Raw genomic sequence first — 25,627 nt, forward strand, 5'->3', positions numbered from 1 at the left:
ACTCAAATTCCCTCTGTAGCTTTCCCAAGAGTAAATGAACAGCAACAAACAGCAAATCCCCAAAATACCAACTCACTCGTTGTAGTTTCAGGCTCTGCATCACAGGCAGTTGAAAGAGAAGCAGGGGTGATGGCACCTTGCAAGGCAATAACCACAGGGCAGGTGCTGTACCTTACCAGCTGGCAGAGGGCGTTCCAAATTCCTGCAACATCCACTCATCTGTGGCACGTCCCCCCTCCCCCCGTTTACGGTTTATTCAAGCTACCAATTTTGGCCTTGTGGTTAATATCTAACATAGTAAGTCCCAGTCCCACAAACATTTTCTCCAAATTAGGTTAATCAAAATGAGGGCTCAACAACTTTCCAAGTGAGGAAGAGACTTTTATAAAAGGGAACTTGGCCAGTTAAATACAAGTTGTTACCACATTTACAGACTAAAAGCAACACATCCAGAAGTGACAGACCACCTGAGGGGGGGGGGGGGAGCAGATGCAATCAATGTCTACTGCAGGATTTGGGGGTGGGGGGAGAAAGCCCCCAACACAGCACCTGCCTTAGTCCAGGTCCATCAACTACTCTGCTAAAAACTACCACAGAGACCCCCCCACCTGCCTGCCTACCTACCACAGCCCTCTGGAAATCTGCTCAAATGCATTCCAGCTAGCCACTTTGTTCCCTAACACAAGACATACCCCCCATCCCGCAGGCTAGACCTGGTGCTCAAGAATTTCACTTGCATTTCTAGGCTGGATGATGGAAACATGGCAGAGGTTGCTAAGGCTTTAAAACTACATAGGGCAAATGAGTGAGCCAAGACTGACCTTGAGAGAGAGAGAGAGCCAAATGGCAGCTCCCCCTTCCTCGAAGGGCTAGCATTCTGCACAAGGAATGTGCAAGGATTAAAATTCAAGCCACAACAAACTGCCCCGCCAATGCATCACAGGAATGGCCACAAACTAGCCTGCAGCAACTGAACTGCATGATCCACTGCACGTGAGACGGCTCAGAACCACTACGTTGGTTCAGATGCTTAAATGCCCAGTAGTCCTGGTGATTCCTTCCTGGCCTTCTAGCCCAAAGGCTAGAATGCCACCTTCTTCAGCTAAAGCAGGGTGGGGGGAGAAGAGGGAGATGCCTGAAGGAAGAAAGTCTCCATGCAGAACAATGAGGCTAGCCGTGCCCGGCCCCACTCTTTGGAGCACTGTGGCACCTACTGTCCATTTCCAACTGCATCAAGGCTTAGTAATGCAGTGGCTTTCCCTTCGGATTCTTGCTGCTAGCAGACATCCTTGAAAATATCTGGACTGCAGCTTCTCCACTCACACAATAAACCATCAAAACTCCTACCTAATGGGTATCCTTTAAGCAATAATGGTGGCTCCAGCATATGAACTGTGGGTCCCAGCCATGTTTAGACTAGTTGGCCCTTTCCCCCAAGCCTGGGGGGAGAATAGTGGTTCAGGATGAAAGCCAGCTTTGGCCTCTCACTGGCTGTGAAAGAGTTGAAGGTTTCAAAGGCTTACCCCCAACCACTGACCCACAGCCCTGAACTATCAAATCAGGGCACAGAACTTTCCCGCTGAACTGCTTGGGGAACGTCAATTGCTGGAAACGGCTGTGGGTGTCGGATCCTTCTTTTCTAAGCAGTTATTGGTCTGGAAGAGAGAAAGTACAGGAAGAGAGTGAGTTAACATTCATATCCTTCCTTATTGGGCCTGCTCTATGGGTTAAGCCAGACATGACAGAAATCACAGATCTCCATTTATCTTTTAAAGGCCAATTACAGCCAGGCACAGCTCTGATACAGGGGAGGGAATTCAACCCTAGTTCCTGCACAGTTATACTAATAGTAAACCACCACTCTTCATGCTGTTATTCATGCTTCTGCATGGGGTGTGGGGCAGAAGGTAATAAAACTATATGTGGGGGAATGGATTTCAGAATCCCTTCCCCCCCACCTCGTGGGCCCCCAATTTGCTCATAAAAGATGAACACAGATCTGCGCATTTAGTAGGACTGTAAGACTCAAAGTAATAGTTCTCAACCATTTCCTGGAGCTTTTTAAAATCAGAAGAACAAAATGACAAGTATAAAATAACCCAAACCTGTCTAAACCTCATTAAAACTGCATCTGAAAAGTATCTCTGCAATTTGGGGGAATACTTAGGCTCTGGCTTCAGAGAAGGGCTGCAGCAAAGATGTTGCTACAATTGAGGGGGAGCTGCTGAGAACAGAATGATACTCCTTGAAGGTGGAATGTTCCTTGCTGGGGGTTCTTAGTTCTACCAACTAAGAAGCCCAAACTAAAGCAAAAACACAAATTCAAATATAGGATGCTGATTAGTATATGACTCATTTAAAATATATGTAATTCAGAGTTGTAACACAGATTTTTGTAATGAGGAATAATTCGTGATGACAGAGATAGGACAGAAATAAGCTTGCATCTCTGATACCAGATCAAATCTGTTAGCAGAAATAAACCCATTTTTGTCTTTGCCAGGAGAGCTGGTCTGTTCTCAGCACTCCCAGTGCTTGGTGAATATTCAACGCAGTTGCCACTCCTGCAGAAATTGGCAGGACACAAGAAGACAAAACCACTCTACCAAATACCTTCTCAATGATCTTTTGGATTTCCAGCTGCAGTGGAGCCAGGCGCTTCTTATTCTCTTGCAGCAGCCTCTGGAAATGGGTTTTTTGCCTCTCGGCCGCTTTTGACTGCTCCTCCATCTCAGCAAGACGCTTCTGCAGCTCCTGAACTTCAGATGCCAAGGCCTTATTGGAAGCCTCTGTTGTTGAGAAACGGATCTGGGTCTCTTCTGTAAGCAAAGAGGAACAAAAGTCACCTTTGAGGCAGTTGAGCAGATTGGCTGCAAGGGACAGCAGAATCTCCCAGAGAGGGGAAAAAAGGAAGAACGGTTTAGAGATATGAAGCCTGGGGGGGGGGGAGAATGCATGCCAGAAGATTAAGAGAAAAAGAATACAAAACAGGGTATTGGTCTTCCAAAGACACTTATTCCATTTTTTCCAAAGGAAATTTGGAGGAGCACTGAAAATAATATTCCCCCAAAGCAACTTCTTTTGGAATATGTGAAATCCTTTAGTTTTACTCATTCAAAATGCATAGAATGAAGGTTCCCATTATGCCAGAATCTACAGAGAATGATAATTCCAGGTAGGCTGATTCAGCACCTGAATCCAAGATGCATTTCTGCATCTAGAGAGAGAAGGCTGCCATCTTCATGAGAGAAGCATGCAAAGCCTTTTCTTAGGCTTGTGGATCGCAGCTTGCCTTCGTCTTGGGTAGTGTAAGCTGCAGCCATTTGCAGCTCTCTAGTTTTGGGCATACCCACAAATTTGCTCGTGCTAAGCAGGCATTTGTCCTTTTAGATTCCATAAATATAAAGAACATGTATGATTTTATATAAAGTACAAGTGATGCATTTTACGTTGCTAAAGCTGTACGTTTAGGTTTGACAAGATAGAGAAGAAATCACATCTGTTTCATCCTCTCCAGTTTCCAATTTTGAATAGGAACACACACACACACACACATGGGGGTCCAAATGGCTTTGGAATTTCTGGAATTATCTCACCAGAGCAGCCATTTTTTGGCCTAAGCCCAAACAGCATGCCACTTCAACTGAGTTGAGAATGGAGGCTCAGAATCTCCCAATAAAACTGAGTTGAAGAAAGGGTCCTGCTAGACTCTTAGTCTGACCCTGTAGACCAGGGGTAGTCAACCTGTGGTCCTCTAGATGTCCATGGGCTACAATTCCCATGAGCCCCTGCCAGCAAAAGCTGGCAGGGGCTCATGGGAATTGTAGTCCATGGACATCTGGAGGACCACAGGTTGACCACCCCTGCTTTAGACCACTGGATGGCCCCAGTTCAAATCCCTGGAAGCCAAGGAAGGCAACAGTGGCAAAGAGCAGGTGATCTGGATTGTTTCCAATCTTATTGATGCAACTAATTTTATATTAGGCATTTATACTGGTGGCATACATTGAGCTGGAACCCAAGACAAGGCGGAACGTTGTGTGGCAGAGTGCATGGAGGCGTTAAGGTGATTTATATGGCATGTGCACAGTATACCCAGGAAATCCTAGGTCATGGGTAGTCAAACTGCGGCCCTCCAGATGTCCATGGACTACAATTCCCAGAAGCTTCTGGGAATTGTAGTCCATGGACATCTGGAGGTCCGCAGTTTGACTACCCCTGTCCTAGGTGGTTTGCCATTGCCTGCCCCTGTATCATGACCTTAGTGCTGCTCAGAGGTCAACCTGCTTAGCTTCTGCGATCTGATGGACTATCCAGTTCAGGTCATTAAGGTGATGCTTCCAAACTGCTCTTTGCTGCAGCTGCCTGCCTTGGCCTCCAAGGATTTAGGATGGAGGCTACTAATAGCTCCTGCTTGATTTTCTTGAATGACAGGCAGCAGCCAGGCCCATATACCTAAAAAATTCTGCATCCAGAATCTAACTTTTGGTCAGGGTTCTTTGATGAGGTCTAGATTTTAAGTGCCACTGAGGGATAGGGCTGAAGCTAAGTAGGAGTTCCCCCTTGAATTCCGCCTTGGTCCAGCATCTGGGGGATGTTGTTCCAGCTGGGGTGATCCTTTATGGAAACAGGCCCCAACCCTGACCATGTCTCTCTCACCCAACTTGAGCTCCAGCGTATGGATTTTGTTCTCCAGATAGAGGCGACTGTTTTCTGTCTGCTCTGCCTTCTCCAGCAGTTTGCTCACATTGAGGACAGTTCCGTTGTATGAGACTAGATTGCCAGACTGAGTCTCCGGAGCTGGCTTGGTGGAACTCTTGGGAAGGAAGGAGGATGAGGGCAGTAAGGCAAGGTTCCCTGCAAGAACAAGAATATTACTCGGCATGGAAAATTCACGTAGAACAGTGATGAAGAAGAAGAGTTGGTTCTTATGTGCCACTTTTCTCTACCCGAGGGAGGCTCAAAGCGGCTTACAGTCGCCTTCCCTTTCCTCTCCTCACAAGAGACACCCTGTGAGGTGGGTGAGGCTGAGAGAGCCCTGATATCACAGCTCGGTCAGAACTGCTTTATCAGTGCCCTGCAGAGCCCAAGGTCACCCAGCTGGCTGCATATGGGGGAGCGCAGAATCAAACCCAGCATGCCAGATTAGAAGTCCACACTCCTAACCACTACACCAAACTGGCTCTTTGCCCTTCTATCCAGGACGACATTCCCAGAGTGAGTATCTGTGCTTAAGAAGGAAGAGAGAAAGCAAAAGACTGGGGATGAGACAGCAATGTTTGTTCAGAGAATCAACTGCCAGGGATGCCTCTTGCGGAGCAGAAAGTTCTCTCTTGCAGTGCAAAAGGGTGCTCCTGTCCCCATTCTTCTCAATGATGGCTGATCAGATGTGTGAAGTCTCTCCTACCTAACCTCAGCAGCTGAGCTCTTGTACCACTGCAAAGGAAGTGGGCAGCGCCTACAGCTGAGCTGCCAAGGGGGTGTGGGAATTGGGGGGTGGGGTGGACATTGCAGCTATTCGCCAGCACTGCATGTGACTGGATGTTGAGGGACTAAAGACAACTAGAAACTATTAATCTGGTACCAGGAGACTAGAAGCTGAGCCAGAAGTTGTTGGGAGGAATTCTAGCTGAAAAATGTGGGCCCTGCATCCACTTCTGTACAACTGAGCATGCCCCCCACCCCATCGAGATTTGGTACCTACCTAGTGGCTCTTCCTCAGGGCCTGGCTCAGTCCCTTCCTGCCGGTTGTAACGTAGGCTGCAGTAGCGGCACACGAACTGCGTCACCACCCTGTTCACCAGGCGCTTCACCTGCCACCAGATGAGATACCCCCCTCCATGAAAGGCACTGGGAAAGGCCACCCATGGATCCTTGTGCCCTCAGTGCCAGCCAGCCAGCCAAAGGGTGGTCTGCATCCCCAAATCATTCAAGCCATCAGAAAAGCAGGGAACAAAAGGGCCAGCGCTCACCTGATCTTTGCAGAGATGCAGCCCGAGGGTTAGGAGAATCTTTTCAAAGTCTCTCCGGTGTAGATAGCCACAGAAATTCAAGTCAAAGTAAACAAAGGCGAGGAGGGCATCCAGGGGCAGCACAGTACTTGGGTCCAACTCTCTGGGCTGAGGAGGAAAACACACATACACAGCGGTGCCTGAATGGTCAAGCTGGCACTTCCCTAATACTGTACCACAGACTTCAATAATCAACCAGGAAGGAAAGTGGGTTCTCTATGATATCAACTGCGGATTTAATATCAGGAAGGATCAGGCTCCAGACCCCAGCTCATTGATGCTACATTACACTCTGCCGGATTGTATATTCTGTGGAATGGTGGCCTGGAATGAACCCAGATGGCCTCTGGGTGAGAAAGAAACTACAAAGACTGCCTGAACCAGTTCAGGACTAGTAAGAAGAAAGAATACACTCAACAGCCGAAAAACCATAAAATGCTCTTTCTTCTTCCCTCCTTATGATGGACAAGCAATATGGGATAGTGAGTTCCAGGAACTTGTGGAACAGAAACTTGCATAGACATGATTTTACCACACACCGCAACAAGCAGATCCCAGTGCATAATTGAGCAGGCCAAGCAAGTCTTTAACAAACAAATGTCTAGTCCATGTGCATTTAAAGAAATACTGGGTTGCAAAATGAGAACTTCTATGCAAAAAGCTCAAAATACCCTACTATACCATAATCCCTGAAGGGATAAACTCCCAAGATGGGTATTTTCAAATGTCCCGGGGTCCCAAAATAAGTTCCTATCTCTCTCAGTTTCCTTACCCAGGCTAAGCATGCATGCAAACTGGCCCAGTAGTAAATGTAAGTGTTAGCTTATTTGCTATACAACACAATTCTCAGCTGGCAAGCTGCCGTTTATTCTAACTGAATATCAAAATTGGGCTGTGTTGTGAAATTAGTGACAGTTCAACAAAAGCTGAAGTATGAATCCTATACGTTGTTTCTGCTTGCCTGAAAATCTTCCTCTATTCCAATGAAAAGTGTTCCTCCAGCACTAGGCACGTCCACCCACACAAGACTAGAATGTTCCTAGCATCAGAAGATTGCCTCCAAAACAAAGGGCGGTGGGGCACATGGAAACAGGGCATAATCTTCACCTCCAACATAGGGTAAAACAGACAACAAACCATTTCTAGAGCTTCTAACCTAAAGGATCTGAAGCAGATTGCAAGAAGAAGAAGGAAAAAGGTTGCCTACTGACCACATCATGAAGTGAGGAGAATTCGATCTCTGACTGATTGGATGCCACGGATCTCACTTCGGCATCTTCCAACTTCACACCTGTTACGTAAGAAGATAAGGCCTGCTTTGGATGCTGGTGCAAAATGACCACCTGCCTTAAGCCAGACTTAAACATAATGTGCATTCCGAAGACTTTAAAAACATCATAACCGGCAGAACTTACAGGAGTGCAAAGCCTTGCTGTGCAGAAGACAAAATTGCATGGCCCTGGTTTAATAGGTATCTTGGCCTTCTCTACCAGGACTAGAGTAACTACCCGATATAATAAGTCATCTTTTGTCTCCTCTACAATTAAATACTGCAGCAGGTGGGCTTGCCTGCAGGCTGCACCAATTTCTTGACCACCCCCATTCCCCACCCCCGCCACCGCCTCGGCAGGATTTCCCACGCTTCCCACAGTACTTACCGAAATCCTCCTCCTCTTCCTCCCTCAGGAGCAGCAGGTCATCTTCCAGGCTGAGATCACACAGCTCCTCTGTAGAGTCCTTTGAGTCTGCTTTGACACTCCCACTGATCTTCTCCTTAGGTGCATTGGCCCCATCTTGACCTGCAGGCTTTTCTTTCACGTTGCTTTCCTCCTCCTTCTAGAGAGTTTTATATTTTAAAAGCACATTAAAAAGATTTTGTACACCCTGCAGACAAAACCAACCCCCCAGGCAATCAAAATTCTGTGATATGTATAAATTAAGCAAGTGCCCACAGTTCTGTTTCATTTGCATAATTTATTCTGTTTGTTTTTGCTTGCTCTCTGCCTCTCTAGTGACAAACAGAGGGAGAGAACATCACAGGGACATGCAAGCCACTGAAGCATCACTCCCAGAAACCTTGTTCAACCTCCTGTCCAGGTTCTGAGTTTTCAGAATGCATCAATTACACTTTCCAATGTCTCTTTTGGCAACCATAAAGGGCAGACACTTACTTTTTTACCATGAAAACTGAGCCATTCTCATGGATGCATTCTGCCCTTTTTCTGTTGCCCCAGATCAGAGTAGCCTACACACACAGCCCTGCACATCAATCCCTCCATAAATAGTTTGGAAAGACACGGGGGACCCTCAGCTCTGGCCTATGCAGACCCCTACTGACAGCCAGATTGGTGTAGTGGTTAGGAGCACCGACTTCTAATCTGGCGAGCTGGGTTGCGCTCCTCCATGTGCAGCCAACTGGGTGACGTTGGGCTCACCACAGCATTGCTAAAGCTGTTCTGACCCAGCAGTGATATCAGGGCTCCCTCAGCCTCACCCCCCTCACCAGGTGTCTGTTGTGGGGAGTGGAAAGGGAAGGTGACTGTAAGCCATTCTGAGTCTCCTTCAGGTAGAGAAAAGCAGCAGATAAGAGCCAACTCTTCTTCTTCTACTGCTCATGTCATGGGAGGCCTTGGCCTTGGGAGGCATGCTGACTCACCTGAGCATCCTGCTGGTTATTGGCAGGTGCCTCCTCTGCCCCTAGATTTTCTTTAGACTCTTCTTTAAGTTCACTCTCTCCCTCCTTCTCCAAATCAGATGCTTTCTCTGGTTCGGGGTTCTTTGCCTCCACAGGCTCTTCCTTCTCTGGTAGGGCCAGTAATGCCTTGTACAGCTTGTAGCCGAAATCCCGTTGAAGCATCTCCTGGAAGAACTCTGCCACCACTGCCACCTCACGTGCGGAAACAGCAAGGACAGCGGTGAGTTAAGAGGCAAGGGGAAGATCTCAAGGTCTCTCTTGGACAAGAGACCATAACACAAAAGTCTCCTTCCTTACCCCACCTGTACCAATTTCTTTCCTCCACCATCACCCTGCTCACAGCACCAAAAACATACCTACCTATGACTCCAAACCATGCTGCTGCTTTGACCATTGCCATCCCTTTCTCCCAAGCACCTCTGATGCCAGCACATGGCTGGGACAAGTAAAACAGAAGGGAAATCTGAATCCATAAGGCTTGCTCAATAGCTTGATGAACTCACTGGACTCCTTTTAGGAGACAAAAGCCTTCTATAGCTCACCTGAGCATCTGCCCTTCCTGAAAACAGCACAGAATACCTAAAGCTATGCTATACAAAGGATGGACAGGCAGCGGCAAAAGAGGCAGGAAACAGTCAGGACGGGTTTAGCAAACCAGACTCCAAGCAGGGGAAATGAGGTCTACCTCAAAGGATAGCTTCTCCCGTTGCCGCCTATATTCCAGCAGGGCGTAGAGAGACATGTTGGTGCAGCTGGGCTGCCCCCCCTGCAGTGCTGGCTGGGGATGAGCAATAATGGCAGGTTCCAGCGGGGCAGTTGGGGCCTCCGGTTCAGGTGCTGGGGGCTCCACGGCTGGTTCAGGGGCAGATTCGGCTAAGTCTCCTTCCTGCTCGTTGGCCTCTGTCTCCTCCTCAGTGGCTGGCTTGGAGGCCTGTTCAGGCTCGATTTCCTGTTTAGGGGCAGAAATATTTTCATCCCAACTATCCATTTTCATCCGTGGGATGCTCTAGCAGAGCCAGGGACAGAGATGCAAGCAAATCTCCCCTCCAAGTCCTTCCAGATGGGCTGGATCATGGGCTGCTTCACACTGGGGCACTTCTCCCCAAGGGCTCCAATCCTTCCTTACTCACGTTATTCCCTCCCTCTTACTCCAGCCCCTTCTCACCATCTCTACTTTTTCTTCTAACGGTGGTGGAGCCTTTTCTGCTTTCTGTTTGCACAAGGCCTCCCATTCCTCTAGAGAAGGCATGCAGCTCCAGATGTCTGGCAGGAAGACCACCGTCTGCTCCTGATGAGAGGGGCTTCCTTCATGCAGATATCTGAACTCGGCAAATCGTAACCTGACATACAGAAGATTTAGAAAGCCAAGCACAGTTAGGACACAAATGCAGCACTTCCCACGAAAAGCTCAATCTTATCAGGAAGCGTGCGGCTTCGAGTTCCAGTGCATCAAGATCTTACCTGTCTCGGCTGGACACGTTGCCCTGTTAGATCTGCATAAATCCTGCCTGGTTCCAGTTCTGTGCCTCCCAGAGAGGCCAGAAGAAGGAAAAGCTGATAGCTCCAGAGGATCCTTGCTTGGCCAACACAACCATAACTCCTACACTGGATACACTCATAGCAGAAAGATGCCTTCGTTTAGCACAAATCCCAATCACTTCATGCCAGGACAGACTCATTTCCCACAAACCTTATCTTATTTGAGCAACTAATTTGGGAAAGAGCTGTACGGATTTTGGAAATAAGGAGAAATGCTTTAATAAGGAGAAATGCTCTTGCCCATTTTAAAGCTCAATTAAATATTTCTAGACTTCTGGGATACATTCAAGGAACCATAAAGAATTTTTTTGTCTGGGGGAACTTTTCACATGTTGAAATTTGGCACTGAACGCACACTTGCTGGGGAACTACCACGAATCCCAACTTTCAACAACACACACATGCCCACATGAGTTATGTGTTGGAAATCATGATGTGGAATATGCCTTCCCCTATGACACCATGGGAGAAGCTCTGATCCACAGCAAAGACTGAGACTGTCCTGGTGAGTCAGACTGGCCCAAAGAATGGCAGTTCCAAGAACATCCACTGTTGACTCTTTCCGTGGAATCTACAGACAAGGGAAGACTGGAGGATGCGTTGCAGTGTTTGGTCTATATCCCTCTTCTCCTCCAGGGACAAATCCTGTCCAACAAGCCCGCCCACTATGGTTGCCCCAGCACTGGACTTCACCCTCCAAAGAAGTCTGTCTTTGCACAATGTTGCAAACAGACGGTGTGAGCTTCTGAGCAACAAGCGCTCCAACCCAAGACTGAATTCAACAGGTGGCAACGCTTCAGAAGCCCAGAAGCTCCCATCTTCCCTCATCTGTTGCTTCCCAAACAAGTCACATGCACAGCCAGGTTTAAACAAAATAAGATCAGTTGCCATGGTTACCCAGCACAAGAAATCTATATATAGTTATGATGCAACCAACCCAAACCAATGTGCTCCCAGTTCCGGCTTCTTCCTTGGTGTTGATTGGGTAGAGATCGGCTCTCATGAAGTCCTGGCTGGTTCCAAAGAGCTCATGTGCAAAAGAACCTGCTGGAGCTCCAAGGAAACACACGGCTCTTGGTTAGGATAGCAGCACGAAAGGGCTTTTCCTGGAAGCAGCTCTCCTAGGCCAGTGCCAGGCACATGTCTTGACAGATTGGGCTCAGGGCATCAGCGAAAAGCCTCATGCCTGGGTGTACAGAACAACTAGTCCTCTTGGTAATAATGCCTACATTAATTCCTCAAAAAAAATCCACATAGTTCTGGTTCCCTTTAATGAAGGAGCCTCTTGCCCTCCTAACAGTGAATCAAAATAAGAGGTTATTCATTGCTCCCAGGGGATTTTAGAGACAATTTCATCACCACGGACAGAATGCGGCCTCTAGTGCAACACCTGCTGTGAATCCTTGTCCACCCTTGTCCATGGGGTGAGCTCCTTGTTCAATACACACTAATGTTTACCAAATCGGCTTGGGGTTTTTTTGTTTGGTTTTTTTGTTTGCAAAAAATGTGGGGGAAAGACATGAAAATTGGGACTGTTTCTGTCAAAGACCTTTCAGGACAACCGGATCTGAAACCAGGTTGCTGACCAATAACACCCAACACACACACACACACACACACTCACTCCTGTAATTTCTTTTCCTAGATTCTAATGGCTTGTCTGGGAGGCAGTGTGGTGTAGTGGTTGAGAGCGGCAGCCTGTAATCTGGCGAGCCAGGTTTGATTCTTTTGGGCTCGTCACAGTCCTGTTAAAGCTGTTTTTACAAAGGAGTTCTATCAGAGCTCTCTCAGCCTTGCCTACCTCACAGGGTATCTGTTGTGGGGAGAGGAAGGGAAGGCGATTCTAAGCTGCTTTGAGACTCCTTCCGGTATTGAAAAATGGGGTTTAAAAACCAATTGTTTCTCTTCTTGTTGTTAGAACCCCATTTTAGTTATTCTGCATATGATGTTGGTTTTCTAGCCTCACAGTTCAAGACATTGCTTCAGGTAACCCTCATCCTGGTCCTTTTTGGTTTTACAGCCTTTGACTGATAGTTCTCCTTTTGGGGGGCACAGGATACTACTAAACCAGCTGCAGGACATCCATTGAGAAAACATACACTAAGTGAGTCCCCAGATCCTTCATATTTAAACAATGCATTTTCTGTATGCATCTAGCACACTTCCCTTGAACAGTATAAAAAAAAAATAAGATTCAAAACATAAAACAGTCCTGTGGCATGTTGCAGACTAACAAAAACAATATTTCACATATTTTATCTTCTTACTTAAAATAATTGGTCTCTTTGTGCCCCTGTACAGCAGGTCAGTTTTTTTACTCATATACTGCAAATGGAGGAGTGTTGCTGAGAAGTGGTAGCTCTAGGCCACTTGGTAAGTAAGCTGAAATCTGAACAAGTGACTTCCCAGTCTCTTTGCTACTATGTACACCTGGCTTTCAAATTTAGTGGCATGGATGTTAGATGCCATAAGTTTCTTTGTTGATTGTGCTGTACTAGACCAGCAGGGCTACCCCTCAGGAATTTCTCTCCAATGTCAAACTCATTACAAGAGACCGCCACCTAGTGGTCAGTCCAGTCAAGCCACTGCTTTGCTGCTTTTTTTAAAATAGGGGGAAATGACATTCCTGAAAAGTTGTAGTTTGTGGAAAGTGAAAGAAACGCCACTGGCTCAAAGAGAAATTAGTCACGGGGGGGGGGGGTAGACTGGAGGGGAGAGCTGACTCCATGATTTCTGTTGTGGGAACTGGGGAACTACGACCAAGTTGTTGGTCTGAATCCGTTAGGTAATTTGAATTGGTCAAAGAAAAAACGTTAGGTGGCAACACTCTAATCCAATCAGCTTTATTTTTTCCCCACTGCCTCTACAGTAGCAATGCAAAAATTTGTACTGAGCTAAGCAGAGCATCCTATCCTAACACTGTGCTTTGTTGTGTTTCGTTTTCCTTTTAAATAAACTGACTCGATGCTTCAAATTTTGGCTTCTGAACTTTCTCGTGGTTTTGCCACAACACGGCATTGGTGTCTGATGCCACATCCTCTAGCCCACTGCGGCTCCCACAGAGAACAGAAGTGGAGATTGCAGAGAAAGCTAAATGGCACCTATGTGTCACTGAGTAGGGGAAAAGTGAGTCCCAAACTGAACCGAGCCAAAATGTCCCTGCCCGAACCAAGCCGGTCCAGCAAGATCAGCTTCCCCTTTCTCCCAGCCACTGATAAGATTTTGGGAGAGTGATCAATCCCCTGGCTAAAGCAAAGCTGTTACAACGGAATCTTTTGGAAGTAGTATTCCCAAAAGGGAGCCAGTTCTACAGCAGATGGAAGAAGACAAAATGCAATTCTGAAGGCAACATGACTTCACACTTGATACCTGCTTGGAAGATAGCTTACATGAGTATATGCCTAAACAGATCCACCTGTTACTGTATCCTGACAAAGAGGGATTAGGGTGGCCTTTGAAAGCACATCTTAAAGAGGAACACTCACCATTTAGTACAGGCACTCAAGTCCAAACCAGTCTGCGCTTTGGTGCAACGAATGGCTGTGCGAATCAGAACCATGGGGTCTGTGGCTGGGTCATGACCATCCAGCGACGGGGACCACTCCCCTCCAATCAGCACCGCTTCACCTGTTTTCTTTCCCAGCAAGAACTAGGGGAAGAGAAATGGTGAGATAAGCCCAAAGGCCTGGCTCCTCCGATTATGCACTGGACTAGCGTGACCTAGCCCTCGCCTGCGCCCCTGGCGGACACGACAACGCGGAAGAACCCGCGTTACCTTAACGAGGGCCTGGGTTGGGCCAGGGCTCGGTGGAACCCCAAGATGGAGGCGATGTCAAGCATATTCGGGGATTTTCCACTAAGCTCTGTCGCCGCCATCTTGGCTGTTCCAGCATAGACTCATAGCTGCCTTGTAGGCCAAGAGCAAAGAAATCACTTGGTGTCCATTGCATGAATAGGTTTGTAGATACATTTAAGGTGATGTACAAGGTGAAAGCCAATTTTAGTTTGTAACATCCAGCTAGATGCAGGCTTTTTAATTTACCAGAACTCTTCAACACTGTCTTGTGTCCTCCTGGCTAGTCTTAACAAAACATTTTTTGTGAATAGGGTTCCTGGTTTTTTATTTTGGACTAGCACAGCTGCAAATAATTTATGTCCACAAGCAGGGGGAAAGTGAGTTACAAAGCCAAAGAGAACCAGTGCAGTCCTAGAGATGGAGTGCAGGACAAATTATTATTATTATTATTATTAGATTTATTTCCCGCCACTCCCTTGCGGCTCGTGGCAGGTAACAGCATCCCAGAATCCCCATTAAAACCCCATTAAAACAATAATAACATGCAGGCACAGACATCACACAACAACCATCCACAAACCACCATCAGCCTTATTATAAAAAGGGAACAGTGGCCCACCTAACTTACAGGCATGATGTGAGGCAAGAGACATAAAGGAGTGCATCATTTTAAAATGGCTATCAATACTCCTAAGCAAGCAATGAGGAGACTTGTCACTACAACATTTAATAGTTTCCTCTGTCTTGGACACAAATGTATTACTAACTACAAATATATCTCCCCAAAGGCAATTAAAAAAAATTGTTACTGCATGCCATCTGGCACCCTGTGTTAGTCCCAGAGAAAAGAAAGAAAATTAAAAGGTGGGAGGGAAAGGTCAATGCAGATCCCAGGAGGATACACACAACCACATCTCAGAAACCAAAAATGAAATCACAACACAGCCTTCAGACCAGAATCATATTTTTAGTCTCCAAGCTAACCCTGTTTCTCAAATTCCAGCTTCAACATCTTCTTTAACTCCTGACATGCTTTGGAATTGCTCTTTTTTTTTTTTTTTTACTGGCATCAGTCTCCTATTTCTTCCTATGCTCTTGCATCAGCTCAGTTCTTGCATGCATCTCTTTCTCCTGGTGTAAAAACTCTCACCTTAATTTGCTTTGTGGGATGCTCGGGATTCTCCCTCTGATCACTGGAATCTTCAATGTATAGCAAGCAACTACGGTAGAATTCTTCTATGCCTGGAGAAGACAGCAGCAAAACCTACACTGGGGAAGAGGCCATAGCTTAGCGGGACAGCACAAATTTTGTATGTAGAAGGTTTCCAGGTTCAATCCCTGGCATCTCCGCTGGAAAGGGTATCAAGCACTACAGCTGGAAAGGACCTCAAATAACCTCTATTAGTTGAAGTAAACAGAAATAGGCAGAATTAGAACACCTTCATTCAAGCAACGTGGCACAGTTGGAAAAAGCAGATCTTTCCCTAAATTCCATCATGATTTCCCTTTAAGAAAAACACGAAGAAGCAAGACATTTGAGTGAAGAGTGGATGTTCTTTGTGAGACCTTGGTATTTATGCTGTTCTCCCTGGTTGTCTTTGTTCATAAAGTTCAACAGATAGTGGCTTAGTAGCTCGAAATCTTCTGACTGTTTTAGGAAAATGTACTGGACAGAGGTTTTTTTTAAATGTAAAGTACTTATAAAGCCATGGGTGGCAAGGCACTTTCTTCAAAGGGGACTTCCCCTTTCTCTCACACACAAGAGGGAATTTCTCTTCCAAGATAGTGTCTGCCCTGACACTATCATCTGAAGACAGAAAGAATGTGCGTGTCTCTCTCTGAGCTTCCCTCCTATAGCAACCACTGCAGATCCGCCCAACCCACTGGGCTATCAGTATGCATTGATTTAAAGTTCTCCATATTATTCTATCATGTTGCTTGCTGTTATCACTGTGTTATTGTTATAAACTGAGTTAGCTGTATCATTCTGAGCCTTCAGGAAGGGCGGTATATAAATATCTAATAAATAAAAATAATATGTTTTCATTTATATGGAAATGTATGCAGATTTAATCAATTGATTAAAATTTACAGGATCATTAATTGAGTAACAGTCTGAATAATTTTAAGGGTTTTTTTAAATGTTGATGAATACTGCCCAGAGTGATCTTTATGGCCCAAAATTAGGGTATGAATAAGATATCATTATTGTTATAATTAATAATGATAATACCAACAACAACAGCAACACCACAACTCTTATCTCATAATTTGAGATTAATTTGAATTGGTGGAAGTAACTCCTCTGCCTGGTCTCTAATTCCTTATGGCTCTGGCACCAGCAATTTAAGTCAATTAATTAAAGCTAATATTGTAAAGCAGTTAAGAGGCCAGACTAGGATTTCGGAGAACCAGTTTTGAACCTCTATTCTGCCATGGAAGCCTGGCTGGGTGTCCTGGGGCCAGTCATTCTCTCTTACCCTAACCTACCTCAATTTGAGGTCAAATGGAGGAGAGAAGAATTATCCTGTAAACTACTTTGGCCCTCCATTAGGGAGGAAAACAGGGTGCAAACGAACGAACATAAAAGGTCAGTCAGCCTCAGGTGAATCTGTATAGTACTGACCTTTAAATATTATCTATAAAGGAAAGGAAGGCTTAAGTTGGCTTTCTACAAGCATGTAAAGTGTAGCAAAGAAGAAACCAAAAGTATGACAAAATAAAGTTTTCAATAAAGTTCGGGTTTGGAATTCTAGCTTACTAAAATTACTTCTGCACCCACTTCTTCACATTGACAGGGCAGGGACCAAATTCTCACCTTGGCACTGAACACAGAGTTGGAGTCCTCCGGCTGAGCAACCGGGGCAGTGCCCTCCTTAGCAGGAAGACCTTCTTCAGTTGGACAAGCCACCTGGATCCGGCTGGGGTGCCTGAGGGTTAATGGCCGAGTAAGCGGAAAGGTGTCCAGCCAGCAGAGGCGGACGTCATAAAACTCCTTGGGCAACTGGATACTGCTATAACGCCTCAGGATTTCCATGGCATCACAGAAGGGACTGGGAAGACAGAGGCATCAGTGTCAAATTTTGCAACGCAAACAAGCATGTATTTCCTATGCTGCCCTTTTGAAAGATGATCAGAAGTTCAGGAAAGTTCAGGATGATCAGGAAAAACCCAAGCTCCCTGGATTCTGGTCAAGGAAAACATCATCGGGTCTGCCCATTAATCTGGGAGCAGAATCCCCAAAGTAGTCTCTGTATATAAAACAAAGAACTTTATTGCATAGACCAGGGGTAGTCAACCTGTTGTCCTCCAGATGTTCATGGACTACAATTACCATGAAACCCTGCCAGAAAATGCTGGCAGGAGCTCATGGGAATTGTAGTCCATTGACATCTGGAGGACCACAGGTTGACTACCCCGGCATAGACTACGTATCTGCCTGATAACACCGCGTGCTCCTCTGTAATTTCCCAAGAGTCATGCCAAGCTGTCGATTCCATCTAATGTTTGCTCCCATGTGGTTCCACCAAAGGGCCCTTTCCCTCTTGATCTCACCTGTTCACAGCGTAGCAAGCCAACTGGACCCGGTACTGGGGTGGTTCATGCCGTGGCTTTTTCACAACCCACGGCTCACCACCCTTCTGCTTCCGTTTCTTGGAATCAAAGTCATCCCTGAAAGTGGAAAAGGCACAACGGCTGTTACGGTCATAATTCTGTTGCAGAACTGAAATGCTCCACCTCTAAGAAGCACCGTCATACAGTCATTTGGGAGAGAATGGATATCGAAATAGATTACCCAAACCCACACTCCAGGAAGCAGTTATATGGGGCCTCTAATTATGACTAACCAGATTTTGAGCTATAGATTTCATCACTGATCATTCATACCAGAGTTCCCAGTGCTGCAAACAAGAAACCCCATGCTGATTCCTTGAGCAGAATGTCTCCTTTCCAAGGTCCAAACAGGCTGGAATGTGTTCAGCAATAGAACTGTGACAGGCTTTAATCACAAACGATCCAGCAGAAAACTATTCAAAAGTGTATATAAATAGTGCTCCAAATAGGGCTACAGGCCTATTTAGAAGATTTTTGGGACCCCATTTTTTACTATCTGAAGGAGCTAACAATCGCCTACCTTTCCTCTCCCCACAACAATCGCCCTGTGAGGTAGGTGAGGCTGCGGGAGCTCTGAGAGAACTGTGACTGGACCAAGGCCACCCAGCTGGGTTTATGTGGAGGTGGAAAGGGGACTCAAACCTGGCCACTGCTCTTAACCACAACACCAAGCTGCTTCTTGCCCCAAGCTGGCTCTCATCTTAATGATGCAGACTCTTGCAGAGCAAGGAAGGACTGAAACAACACTGTAGCTGCAACCCAGATTTTTCTACAACACTACAAGTCAGCAGGTTGGATAGGCAGCAGCAGCAGCATGCAGAGATGGAAGGGAAAGGCATGTGGTATAGCCCAGCTGAATGTAGCGCAGGGTTGAGCAGCCGGATTCCTTTTGTTCAACAGGCTGTGCCAGAGAAAACCTTAGATCTTGTAGAGCAGAGGAGATGGGCTTTAGCAAAACAGCGTTGCATGTATATAAGTTCCCGTTCTAGATAGTTCAAGCATAAAATGTTCCTTGGAAAGGTTATTCTTGGGAACATGCAGTGTCAGGTACTGGGAGAAGGGGAAGGAGAGATTTTTTTGCCAGTACAAGGACACTCGCTGACCTTACCATCTGCTTGAATCCTGCCTGCCCTTTGGGCCCCGACCAGTGTATCTCCCAAGATAACCAAGGTGGAGTGATGGAGAGGTCTGGAAGAGGCTCATGGCTGGGGAAGAAAAATACCTGGTGTTATTTCTACCCCTTGGACAATCTGGTCAAGTTTTTAAGCCAGGCCATGAGATTACTTAGGATTGTCATTAACAGCACTTTCCAACTCACACATAATCTACCTTTCATACTGAAAAGGTAGGGTGAACATCATACAAATATACTACAAACATCAAGATGCTATTCCAAAGCTCCTGCTGGCCCTTACTAAGGTAGCTGGCCAGGATTAAAGAAGTATCTCATGGACCAAAGACCCAGATGCTTGTTCCACACCTCCAAGATAGGATAGAAACCACCCTGACTTTCTCAAATAAACTCACATTTCTACTGCCATCACCATGTCCCCAAATTCTCTACATTTCAAAGGCTCTAGTACCCTATCATCATGTCTCACCACCACCTATACTTCCCCAATGCTTTATGCATTAAAACCTACGTTTCTGGGGAAACAGAGGCGGGATTCGGTGAGGCTGAAACAGCAATTGGGGCTGAGAACCCAGGATGCCTTGCTTCTGTCCCAAGGAAGTCACATGGAGAAGAGGCGTAGGGGCCTTCAGAAGAGGCTGTGGGATGAAAGGAAGTCATCAACCAATAATGTTTTCCAGAAAGACAAACTGATATTCCTCTATAAAGTCTTAAAAGTTCACATAACAACCACAAGGAAATTAAGACGGGAATCTTTCTTTATGGGAGGGAAGTTCCAATTTCTTCCTAATGCCAACTAAACTGGCAACACAGCAAACCAAAGAAGGGGAAAGATGGGAAGATATCAACAGTTACTAGCCACAGAAGTACAGAACATCCAAATACTCATAGCTGCTTGTAGCCTTGTCAGAGGCATCTTTGCCCACTGTGGGAAACAGCATACTTGGTTAGATGGACTTTGGTCTGACCCATCAGGGCTCTTCTTGCTACACCAAAAGAGTACAAATATATAAAGTTTGTAGGATGCAAAACAGCCTAATCAAGAAGTAATCTGACCGGCTGTATAAGCAGTTCACATGTCCCCCCAATTACATGAGCAAGAAATATTTTGATTCCTTCTTGATTAGACACATCAGCAACTACAGGAATGCTACACTATGAACTTAAGTCCTATCTGTAATCACAGAATAAACTTATCTGGGACAGGTAAGGCAATGTATGTGAATGATATTTCTTAATGTCAACAATTCCAAAACGGAATAACAATTCTTAACTAATACAGTCAATGTCTCCCCTCTTTTGCCAAGAATAATTCAATATTATCAGATTATCCTATGCCGACTTGAATCTTTTATGTAGAAAGAAACAATCGTCCTTCTCCATTCAGGAACACTTAACCCCTGTATTACCTGATTTGATAGTGTCTGGACCTTCAAGGCATTCCAGGGCACTGACTGATTTGGGTTGCAGACAGCTTTCACCAACACTTTCTCACCAATCTGCGGCATCCGGCCTTTGACAACACTGGACCACAACAGAAGACACCCCCCAAAAAATGTGTATTAGTTCTGCAGGTGGCATCTCTAAAAACCGTTCAGTAGAGGCTCAGAATTCAGCCGTTCTAGCCAGATTTAGCAATCTGGTTGTGCTACCAAAAGATTAGAAGCACACAGAATAGAAGCCAGTGCTGTTTTTCTTATTATTCGTACCACTTGCAGACACTGGTGGTCTGCTGCTATCCCTCCTCCCTTCCCCAAATGCTCTGCTCACCTTAATTGGAAGAAAACTTCATCGTCCACAACTCCAAAGTAATCATGGAGGCTGGTGACTATTCCAGTAAAAACTCGCTGCTTCTCTCCCCCCTGAAAAGGGAAGGCCAGAGAAACTATATGTAGTCAAAATGAAAGGTCATACACTGAATAATGTTGTCCCAGACTGTTCTTAGGCACAGTTAACATGCAGAACTTTTACAGGTGGCAGAGATGGAATAGGTACAAGCCATCTAATCCATTCATTTTATCAGCTTCTGGATTAATGCAATAGAATTCTAGGTTCTGGGTTTTAGGCTGAAGCCTGAGAAGTCACACAACCTCACCATCTTTACTCAAGCTATTTAAATTTGTTATTTTAATGGCTATTTAATGTTTGTATGATGTATTTGGTTTTATCACTGTTTACTAGCATTTGGTTTTAGTTTTCTAGGAGAAAGGCAAAACCAGGAATGTTTTAAATAAATAAAATTGGATGAATGCTTTGAAGCTCTTTCATCTATCATACAAGCAGCAGGCCATTTGGTGAGTCCCAGGCAAGTCACAGAATACATCTGTACCCTTTTCTGTTTAACAGCTGATCAGTCAGGAGCTTGTGTGCTAACAGTACAGGGAACAAATGTGTTCAAGTAAATAAATATCACTGATAGTAACTGTACTCACAGTTCTGGACTACATTCAAAATTAATTCAAGGGGCCTCTTGTTTCTTTCCTGGTTGCACTGAATGCTGATAGTTTGTCCTATAATACTATGGATACTAATACTATAATACTATGGCCCAATACAAACATTACTGAATCTAGCAGCTTTTCATATGTAGAGGAAAGGAGCATCAGTGGCATCTGTTACCACAGGAAGGAAATCACAAGTGAATAAAGTTACATGCTGAACTGGAGCAAACGGTATACATTTGCACATAGAAGAGCCTGAATCACATGACTTCTGCATTTCAACAGGTGTGTATGTGATCATAAAATTTGTCATGACAATTCAACAGAGACAGATTTAAAAGGCCCGCTAATATTTAAAACCACCTTTAGAAAAGCCAGGAGGGCAAAAAAATAAACGAAGAAACAGAAAAAGAGGGAGATTTGCACCATGTATTTCATCTCTGGATACTTAACTAGTCAGTTTCCCAACTGTAACCCTAAGAGATTTGCGTCCCTGAAGTACACAATTCATCTAGCTTGTTTAACTAGCAGTTGGTTGGCATTGCTATGTAATAAACCTGTCCAAGAAAAGGAATATTAATCTAGTCTGCATGAGCTATTCTATGGAGTGAATGACTCTGTGGCAAGTGAATTAGTTCTGAAGGTGGAAAACCAGTAAAAAAGACCACCTTCAATTCTATAACAGATTTCAACACATGCTGGGAGCAACTGTGGTCAATTAACTTACACCAAGCTTTTTCCAAGCCCTGGTGCTTGCCATGGACAACTTGGTCAAGGCTGCCTGCACAGATTTAATCTGGGCTTTTTAATAAAACATGATGTCTTGGGAGTATAAGCATTAGCTCTTGTATCTGGAACATCAAATATCTAGCTTCCATCTTCAATACTACAAACAGAAATGTGCCAACTGAACTATTAAAAATGACACATGACACCAAACTGTGCACTGAATTTGGAAGTCTGGAAGGAAAGGCAGTGAAGGGCAGCATGTTTACCCACACACAGATTTGCTCACTTTGAATGCCTGGTACATATTTTGCAGCCCCTCCTCCACTGGTTTTCAGCCAAATTGGCACCATGTGTGCAAGCTCTGGTTTCATCTGATATAGAGGGAATTCAAAGCCACCTGTCTGAGGCATCAGGAAAGACACACAGAAAGTCTTCATCTGTCCTCTAGCCAAGATTCAGTAAGAGATGACAAGGGGATTTGCAGTCCTGTTTCTAAAACATGTGGCTCAGCCCAATCTCAAAAAAGCAGTGACTAGAACCACCTCAGCACTTGAATGACATATAGTGTTCTCAAGTGAAGGCAGATACCAAACTGCTCTTGGCAGGGAATAAAAGGTATCAGAATTTCAGCTTCTAGGGAAAGCCAACCTCTCCTACATACCTGAAGATGTCGTGTTGCCTGGATTATATCTGCTGATATAGGAGGATTTAATAGGCCAGGTGCAGGTCCCAGTAAAGAGGCGGGTTGAGTTCCTTGTAAAAAGAAGTACAAAATTTAGGCTGATCCTGCACTGAGCAGGGGGTTGGACTAGATGGTCTGTATGGCCCTTCCAACTCTATGATTCTATTTTAATCTCTAGGATACTTTAGAGAGATCAGGTAGCATACTGGAAGAAAAGCAGGAGGAAAATAAGTTTTCTGTACTTTTAGAAAGTTGGTTAAGATGTTTTGAGGAACTTAAGGCCAAAAAACAGGATATAAATGAACAAATTAAAGGATAAATGCAGGTACATTAATTTGAGGGATGCTGCATTTTGCAACAACAATTTCTATGCCATTTATTATACAGTAACAAGTTTCTTATTACTCAGACAAAGGTTGGACAAAAAGATACTGAGCAAGTCCGGGTTGCCAGATTCAAGTTGCCAGATTCAAGCTGGGTTGAATCTGGGTTGCTGAAGGCTGGCATGCCTACTGTACCTAGAACTGATCCATATATTCAATTTGTTTTTCATTAACTAATGCTGGCAAATAAGGCACAAGCCACATTCACCAAGTGTGTTCAGCTTGGGAATACAAATCCTTTAATGCTTCTGAACTCCTCAACTGGCCAGAATGAGAAGGGATGGAAGAAGAGCGGAGTCTGCTCTTTAAAAAGAAGTAATATTCAAGCTCTTTTAAACTACCTGTATGTCATATAATTCCAAACAGCAAAACAAAATCCAGTAATCTACAGAAATACCAGTACCAAGTGGAAGAGCTAAACATACAAGAGCATATCCCCTGATTTACAGGAAAGCAGAAATATTTACTTATGTATGTGACAGACCTGTGAATGATCTGGATCCCTGGTGACCGCCAGTTCTCAGCTGCTTCTGACGCTTGAACTGGGCCATTTGGAAAAGTTGAATTTATTTTCTATCTAAACAATATAAGAAGACATGTCAAGTTTAAAGAGACGCCACACTGAAAAGCTGTCACAAGAAGATGTCTTCACCCATCAAAAACCATACTGACAAGCCATGCTCCACTGGTGTACTTGTGGCCACAAAGCCACCTCTCTGCTGCAAAACTGGTCACCGTTGCTTAGTATCTCATCAACTGCACTAAATTTCAGACCAAGGCGCCTTAGACCCTGTATTCCTGAAGTTTTTGGCTCAAACAATAGGCCTCTCTGAAGAGAGAGGAATTGCAAGCAGCCTAGCATCCTCTGACAGCTTGGAGAATAATTGCTTATTCAAGTGGGAACCCCCAAGGTTACAATTATTATTTTTAAAGCTCTCCAAAGCAGGGCTGCGGGGAGCTCCTGTAAAGGCATACATTTTCAACCCAGTGGAGTGCATTAACGACTGTGTCAGATCAGGGAGACCCAGGTTCAAATCTCCACCGGCCAGGAGGGCATTCAGCTAAACGCTCTCTCCCACCCTCACAGGGCATACAGGGTCGCCATGAGGGTGAAGGGAGCGAAGAAGCGTATCTGCTGGGCCGCTGGCTGGACGCAGTTACCAGGAGCTGTGTCAGGAGGATGCGATGGCGGGATGGGCCAGGGGACACGGAGGGGCTTCTCTCTCCCTCCTCCCGTGGGAACTCAGGGGCCAAAACAAGTCCTGAGAGAACGGTAATGGCGGAGGGGGGGCGACAAAAACGTTGCCCGGCAACGGGGCCCTCACCAGAAGCGTCCGGAACGGGCCCCGCTCGAACCCACCTGAGGGGGGGAGGGAAGGAGCTGGCCTGCGACACCAGGGACAAAGGAACCCGGAAACACCACCCGGATATGCGCCTCAACGGAAACGCCTCCCGCCCGCCGATCAACCCGAACGTGGCCCGGCCGCTCCGCCTCCCACACGCCGGAAGTTCTTTTGCCCAGACTGTCGCTCCACCCGGAACTGGATGTGCCCGGAGTTGAGATTCCAAGCAAGTTTTGAAAACGACTGAAGGGCTCCAGCCCACAGTGTCCGTCCGGGTCCCCGATCCGCGGGATGTTGGTTCCTGGTTTGATTGATCCAGCTAGGCTCGTCTTAGCAGGGGGGAAGGAGGGACGCGCGAATAACTTATTTCGAGGATCTGGTTTGGGGCCGGTCACTGGCCTGCGCGGAAATGCTAAATAAACTCTGGATGTGTGCTTCCTTTCAGGCTTTTCCCTCGCTCCTCGAGAGTAGACCGTTTTTATTGAAAGCTTCTCTTTGTGATCCTCCCTGGCTTCGTGTGCAAAGTGGAAAATGCTCATTCATGGAGTTCTACAATTCCTTCTCCATTATTTATTAGATGTATCATCCCAATGATTGCATTGATTTATATTGTGTGATCTGAATCTCAGTGAGAAAAATGCTCATCGCCAGAGTCCGTCCCCCCGCGACGTGTGTTTACAGCAGGAAACCAGAAAGTTTCCTTCACGCAGATTTGGAAGAAGGAAAAAACAACACCACTTTGGAAAAGTTAGACGGGAAAAGCCTGAGATAGAAAGTAGCTTCAAACTGAAAATATGCTCGCCCTTCCGCAAAAAAAAAAAACAAAAAAAAAACCGTCTAGATTATTCTTGCAGATGATACCACTCTAATGGCAGAAAGTGAAGAGGAACTAAAGAGCCTGTTGATGCAGGTGAAGGAGGAGAGTGCAAAAGTTGGCTTGAAACTCAACATCAAGAAAACAAAGATCATGGCATCCGGCCCTCTCAATTCATGGCAAATAGATGGGGAAGAAATTGAGGTAGTGACAGATTTTATTTTCCTGGGCTCCAAGATCACTGCAGATGGGGACTGCAGCAAAGAAATTAAAAGACGCTTGCTCCTGGGGAGGAAAGCTATGGCAAATCTAGACAGCATCCTAAAAAGCAGAGACATCACCCTGCCAACAAAAGTGCGTTTAGTCAAGGCTATGGTATTCCCAGTTGCAATGTATGGCTGCGAAAGTTGGACCATAAGGAAGGCCGAGCGTCAAAGAATTGAGGCT

General features: G+C 45.5%; 1 protein-coding gene across 4 annotated transcripts; it reads right to left on the reverse strand.

The window, feature by feature from the left end:
* Positions 1–360: 360 nt before the first annotated feature.
* CCAR2 (cell cycle and apoptosis regulator 2) lies at positions 361–24,533 on the reverse strand. Of its 4 annotated transcripts, none has more exons than XM_077304858.1 (21): positions 24,384–24,533; positions 23,508–23,600; positions 22,620–22,711; positions 20,559–20,650; positions 20,198–20,312; positions 19,300–19,426; positions 18,765–18,861; positions 17,597–17,713; positions 16,860–17,094; positions 15,192–15,305; positions 13,731–13,894; positions 9,872–10,046; positions 9,392–9,655; positions 8,668–8,898; positions 7,670–7,847; positions 7,223–7,302; positions 5,973–6,119; positions 5,705–5,813; positions 4,660–4,857; positions 2,614–2,819; positions 361–1,655 (listed from the first exon to the last, which is right to left on the reverse strand). In XM_077304858.1, the coding sequence occupies exons 2-21, from the start codon at positions 23,572–23,574 to the stop codon at positions 1,599–1,601; spliced, it is 2,865 nt and encodes a 954-aa protein (XP_077160973.1). In that variant the 5' UTR covers positions 23,575–23,600; positions 24,384–24,533; the 3' UTR covers positions 361–1,598. The 4 variants fall into 4 exon arrangements, with proteins under 4 accessions (XP_077160973.1, XP_077160975.1, XP_077160972.1 ...); XM_077304860.1 differs by having other exon boundaries at positions 7,670–7,844; positions 24,349–24,497; XM_077304857.1 differs by having other exon boundaries at positions 24,349–24,497.
* Positions 24,534–25,627: the final 1,094 nt, after the last annotated feature.

This window comes from Paroedura picta, chromosome 12 (genome assembly GCF_049243985.1).
Source record: "Paroedura picta isolate Pp20150507F chromosome 12, Ppicta_v3.0, whole genome shotgun sequence".
In the NCBI taxonomy this organism is placed as follows: domain Eukaryota; kingdom Metazoa; phylum Chordata; class Lepidosauria; order Squamata; family Gekkonidae; genus Paroedura; species Paroedura picta.